Source organism: Orycteropus afer, unplaced genomic scaffold, assembly GCF_000298275.1.
Source record: "Orycteropus afer afer isolate SDZICR_OR568_19922 unplaced genomic scaffold, OryAfe1.0 scaffold00537, whole genome shotgun sequence".
Taxonomy (NCBI): Eukaryota; Metazoa; Chordata; class Mammalia; order Tubulidentata; family Orycteropodidae; genus Orycteropus; species Orycteropus afer.
Genome location: NW_006922124.1, coordinates 737,086 through 743,214, shown reverse-complemented (window position 1 = coordinate 743,214; position 6,129 = coordinate 737,086). Strand labels below are relative to the sequence as shown.

At 42.0% G+C, this 6,129-nt stretch overlaps 1 protein-coding gene across 1 annotated transcript; it reads right to left on the bottom strand.

Annotated features, from left to right (window-relative positions):
* Positions 1-4,221: 4,221 nt before the first annotated feature.
* Positions 4,222-5,280, bottom strand: LOC103209848 (melanoma-associated antigen B16-like). Its single transcript, XM_007955740.1, has one exon. The coding sequence runs from the start codon at positions 5,278-5,280 to the stop codon at positions 4,222-4,224; it is 1,059 nt and encodes a 352-aa protein (XP_007953931.1).
* Between the last annotated feature and the right edge of the window lie 849 nt (positions 5,281-6,129).

Genomic DNA, 6,129 nt, shown 5'->3' with positions numbered 1-6,129 from the left:
GCTTGAATCCTGTATGTAGCCATCTTGTTCTTCAGCAGCCTTCCATGCTCTGCCGAACTTGGACTTTCAATGGACTTTTATTAACGGCCTGCCATGTGGTTTGGTAACACCGGAACTGTGCCTTTTAACTTGTCAAACTTGGGCTTGTCAGCCTCAGTAGCCAGCAGCTGAGTGAAGAAAACCCTCCAGCTTCAGTGGGCAGGGAGCAGGAGGCAGAGCTGAGGCCAAAGGCTGAAGGGCTTTCACCCAGCCTCTAGAGGCTGGCACTTTGAACTTGGACTTAAAACTTCCAAACTGTATGAGAATAAACTCCTGTTTCTTCAAGCAATCCCATTGGTGGTATTTCTGTTAGAGTGGTAGTAGGTAACCAACACACAAGACAGTATTTTTTCACCCATAATTTGGCTAAAGTTAAAGGATTCAGAAAATAGTGTCTGTGGATGTGTCAGGTATTCACATATATTTGCTTCTGAGAATATGAAGTAGAAACATTTTTTGAAAAATTGGCGATACCTTTTTAAAGTCACAAGTTTTACACCTTATCTCTTTAACCCAATTTTCAATTTACATTAGTTTTCCTCTTTGAAATCTTTTACATTTGCCCAATAATTGATACATACTAAAAAATTTGGTTTCAGGTCTATAAATAATATAATCAAATTAGAAACAACTTAGGTGCCGATTAGTAGGAGAATGAATTAATTATGGAACATGCATACTCTGAGAGTTGTTCAGAGTGAGATAATATGTGTGCTGGAGAAAGGCTGAATTCATTTCATTAAGTGCTACAGACAAGGAGAAGAACAATATGTGTAACTTTATCCATGAAGTTACAAATAGCATATGTTTTTATGTACATGAACCTTGAAAACACTATACTGAGTGAAATGTCAGTCAAAAAAGGACAAAAGTTGTATGTTTCCACTGATATAAAATATCTAGAGTAGTCAAGTGTATAGAGATCATAGTTTATTAGAGGTGACCAGGAGCAGGAGGTAGGAGGGAAAGGGTCTTCCACTGTTTAGGGGACATCGAGTTCTATCAAGGTTGGGGGAAAAATTTGGAAATGAGTAATAGTGATGGGGGAACAACATGATGGATGTAAATAATGTCACTGAACTGTACATGTAACAAATGTTGAAATGAAAAATACACTGTTAACATATGTATTTATAACACACACAGAAACAGACAACTTAGAATCTTCCCTTAATAAAACAAGTCAGAGTCTTAGGAGGGGAATGCATTCTGGAAGACCATCTGTAAAGGGGAGAATTGTAATTTATATATATGGTTCAATTTTTTTTGCAAACAGTGATATACACTAGTAACTTGTTGCTATTAGTTGCTGTGGAGCCTGAAGCACCTTAAGGGAACCTTATGGAAAACAGTACAAAACACTGTCCCATCCTTTATTAAGACATTTCTATAAGCCTGGGAGCTCTGGTGGAATAGTGCCTAAGGCACTTCACTGCTAACCAGAAGGCTGGTGGTTCAAACCCACCAGCCACTCCTCCGAAGGAAGGTTGGGCAATCTACTTCCGTAGTGATAGCACCTGGGAAACTGAAGGAGGGGTCGCTATGAGTCAGATCAGACTCCACAGCAGTGAGTTTGGTTTTATATCGGCCTAACAGAAGAGAGAGAAGTTGTTCGTTATTCAGAGAAAGTAATTCCTACCTGATGCAACACAAAGAACCTGAAATCTGGAGTGTAACACAATATTCGTTTTTATTCTTCATCACCTAAAATTCGCTGTGGGGTAGTAGGGGTTGTCTACCATCAGGTCACTCAAGGATTCAGGCCGCTTCCATCAGTTGCTTCTTTCAGCACGAGATGGGGCTCCATGCTTGCTGCTGAGCAGAAGAGAAAGCATACTGGTAACACGCCGGTTCGCAAATGCCTCTAATGCTCTGCTCATACTTCAGTAGAAAGGGCTAGTCCCATGACACAAGATGTGAGTGATACCCACACATATCTTCAAAGTGCATTTAATTATCATTTCATCCAACTTTTATAAGTATTTTACTTAGAACATAGGGTCTTTCTTTGTGTTACTTACATGTCATTACAGAGTATTGAAAAGGAGGATCTCAGAAATTTGAGCAACTTTAAAATCAAAGTGACAACAGCAACTCAACGATTAGATAGGAAACTTAGGGGTGGTGAGTTTATGTTAATGAGGGAGGAACCAGTCAGAAAAGGAGGGCGAGAATGGTGGCTCACTTGAAGAACATATTCAATGTCACCACAAGGTAGATGTGGAAACGGTCAAATCGGTACATGTTTGGTTTACTGTGTATGTTCTCAACAACAACAAATCTACCCTGTTAATTCACATTCCCAAGCTCGCTGAGTCCCAGTTCATGGGTCTGATGACTGTTACAATATGTGTAACATATAAAGAAAAACAGAATTAAAACTGGCAAAGTACCTGGCATATGCTACATCATTAAGAACAAAAGCTATTGCTGAGATTATGTCTTCTCAAAACTCTACCACCTTGTCCTTACTTGTATTTATTTCTTTAAAACAAGATATATCAGAGAACATGAAGTGCTTTCTGAGACAGAATAGGAAAATAGGTAAAAAATATTGCTTAGGAAGTAAAACTTAGGAATGTTTCCCCTCAGGAATAATATGATTTAACTTGTGTGTAAAGATGTCTCCTACAGCTGGGCACAACTTAAAGGTTCCTAGCATTTCTGTCAAGAACAAAAACCTTGCCTCCCTTATAACCAAAGCACCAGTTTTTGCATTAATTTCACCTTCTTCAAAATTTCAGATGTTGCCAAATTAACTCAAAAAATTAAAATATGCCTTGAATGCAGTGGGGTCTCTCTTTCCCAGCCCCACCCAAATATTCCTAGCCCAGTGTCTTCTGAGAATCTCACAATAAATTAACCAAAAAAAAAAAAAAAAAAAAAAAAAAAAAAAAAAAAACACAGATCCCCTGCCACCAAGTCCATTCTGACTCACAGCGACCCCCACTGGGTTTCCGAGGTGGTAAATCTTTATGGAAGTAGATTGCCCAGTCTTGCTTCCACGGAGTGGCTGGTGGATTTGAACCACCAAACTTCTGGTTAGCACTCAGATGCCTTAGGCACTGTGCTACCACAGCTCCTTCACCACATGCTAGTATCACTGTTAATTCTCAAAAACGGTTTGGAAATTATGTGTATTATACATGTAGTTAGTGCAATGTGTTCAACTTCACTGTGACAAGCATGCAGGGAACCTGCCAGTCCTGCTTTTACTCACGATATCAAAGTGACTAATATGAATTGTTTTCATTCCAGGATTATTTCTCTCAATTTAGCTACACAATTATCTGACCGTCTGGTTCCTGAACACCACTCCCACAGTCCCCCCTCCTCCCTAGCTTTCCCTGAAATTAACTAACAATGAAGGATTTGCAATTTCCCAAAATACAAACTGCCTTGCTTCAGGGAGTTTATATTTCACACTCTCAACTGGACCTTCCTCTGCCCTGCCAGTCACCTCCACACTTCTTTTTACTTGTCATTTAGTTCTCGGAGTATTCCTACCATGGCTCTTATATGATGCTCCTCCCACAATATGAAATTCTATGGGCAGAGCCTGAGTTTGGTTAGCTTAGTAGCCCCAGGACTAGGGCAGTGCCTTTGAAGGGACAGAGAGATGCTCCTCTAATGTTTTGAGAGTTAATGAGTCAGTGAACAATAGGTCTAATTTATTAAGGTTAAATTCCTCCTACCTTCTTGAATACACTAAGCAAACCTAGTTGTTCATCACTTATTTTTAGAAAACAAAGTACTAAAAGGATTGAGGAAAGCCAAAAAATGACCATCATTTACATATTTCCTTTTTCCTTTATATCACATTAATAAGGTGAGTTTTTCCCATTTCTAAGGAAATACCTATCCAAATGTCATGTTATCTTTCCCTGGTAACAGAATAAGATGGGGGGCGGGTTCCCAATTTGTCTTCCAAATAGCAAAGCTCTCACCATTTAACATCCTAAACAGCAATAAATGCATGAACAACGTGATACATACATTTAGATTTTAAGGCTACTGAAATGTTATGTTCAAAAGAACATAATAATTCCACAAAAGGATAAATCTTCAAGTTACTACACAACAGGAAAATAAAGATATGTATATGCACTGTGTTCATTCCAGTCCCACCCTCCACTCCTTAGAAAGCTTGTTAAAAATAAAGTGAAATATGTGACTCAGACCTCAGTAGTGGTGGGAGCAGCTGCTGGAGGTGGCACTGGAACTCTCCATCATCATGGCGGTAGCGGCATGGATGGCTGCAGCTTTGGCCTGGGCACGTTCTTCTTCATCTTTTATGGCCTCCTCATATTGACATGGGAAATCACGTGGCTCAGCCTCATGGACTCTGCAGATAAACTCCAGGAGTTCCATCTTGCTGATTTCAGCGTGGGCCCTCGGACCCCACACAAATTCATAACACACAGGATCGCTGTTAGGCAGCGGCCGGTACTCCAGGTACTCTTCCTGCACCAAGTCTTCGGTGACGAGCTTCCTGGGATCCCCAAACATCAGGTGATGCTGCTCAGCATATACGCCCAATGTATTAAGCGCTTGCCAGACTTCCTCCTCAGTGGCTCGGTTGCCATTCAGGAAGATCACACCCAACATATGAATCAGGAGGCTGGTCTTGGGCATGCCCTCTGTGTCACTCAGCATCCCATCATAGGTGAGGCCCAATTTAATGACAAGGATGTAGCCATGGTCAAGAGGGTCGACTTCTTTCACACCAAGGCCAAACAGCATCTCTATGAGTTCGGACGCTTTCAGGAGGATCTCAGGAAAGTGGTCCTCATACTCTTGGATGACAATATCCAGCATCTCAGATTCTGTAATCAGGTCCCTATTTTGATACTTGAATAGCAGAAAATTCACCAACAGAGCCACCTGCTCATCAATTGGGTTTGTGCGCCAATGTTCAGAATCTGGTAGAAACTGTGAGCCAATTGTGATAGCCCCATCTTCTTGGCTACTATGGTCTTCATCCAATGTCATCTCTGAGGTGGCTGTCATAGCAGTGGAAGAGCCACACTCACTCTGAGGAACCTGAATAGTACTGACGGTCTCTACAGTAGCATGCTCCTCCTCATAGATGGGGATTGGAGAAGAGGAAGAGGAGGAGGTGGGGGAAGAGAAATCATCCACAACCTCAAGGAACAGTATATCATCCAGGTCCTGGAACTCAGGGAAAATAGGAAGGTATTCTTCAGTGGAGAAGTGGGGGTTTTGCTTTTGGCCGGGCATGATGACTAACTTCTCCAGGTGGCCGAAGACAAGACTGGGGGCAGAAGAGCAGAAAAAGCAGGCTCACAGTCTAAACAAGAGAGGGAAGATGTGTGCCAACTAAGATGGCAAGCTAAAATCTGGCCATTTTGACAAAGGTGATCTCTCTCAGACCTTGCTGGAGGAATAGTGCTCTAGGGTCTCACAGGTCTCCTGTCCTCCTAGTCAGCCTTTCCCTTATTAGCCACTGCCATTGATTCTATTTTGAGTCATAGGGACCCGATAGGAGAGAGTAGAACTGCTCCAAATATTTCCAAGGCTGCAAATCTTTAAGGAAGCTACTGCCTCAACTTTCTCCTATGGAGCAGCTGTTCAGATTGAACTACCAACCTTTGTTTAGCACCTGAACGTGTTAACCACTATGTCATCAGAACTCCTATTCCCCATAGTACCATGAAGGAGGAAATGAGATTTCTGTTCGGGCAGCCATCCAACTCAGCTCAAGGCTTTCCATGGATCATAGTAGGGCAGGCAGTGTGAGACACTCTGTGGCTGCCTTGCTTTTAGTCTGGATGTTCCCCTCTGTTCTTATTCATGTCTTTTACGTGATAGGAACTAGGCCCTTTTTGCCTCTGATGACCTGAAGCCACCCCTCTCAGATCAAGGCCTCATCTCTCTTAGAAATCATAGGAGAAAGTGAGGAGAAATCCCATACAGCCACCCTCCATGAAGGATTACCAGGGTTGACACAGGGGCTAGATGCTGTGGCCCATCTCTTCTAGGATAGCTGGTACTCTCCGATTCTACTCAGGATCCTTACCTTGACACCCGGCAGACATAGGACTTCTACTGCTGACCTAATATCTAGTT

Coding starts and splice junctions, on each gene's coding strand:
- LOC103209848 (XM_007955740.1), bottom strand. CDS start 5,280: ATGCCCGGCCAAAAGCAAAACCCCCACTTCTCCACTGAAGAATACCTT.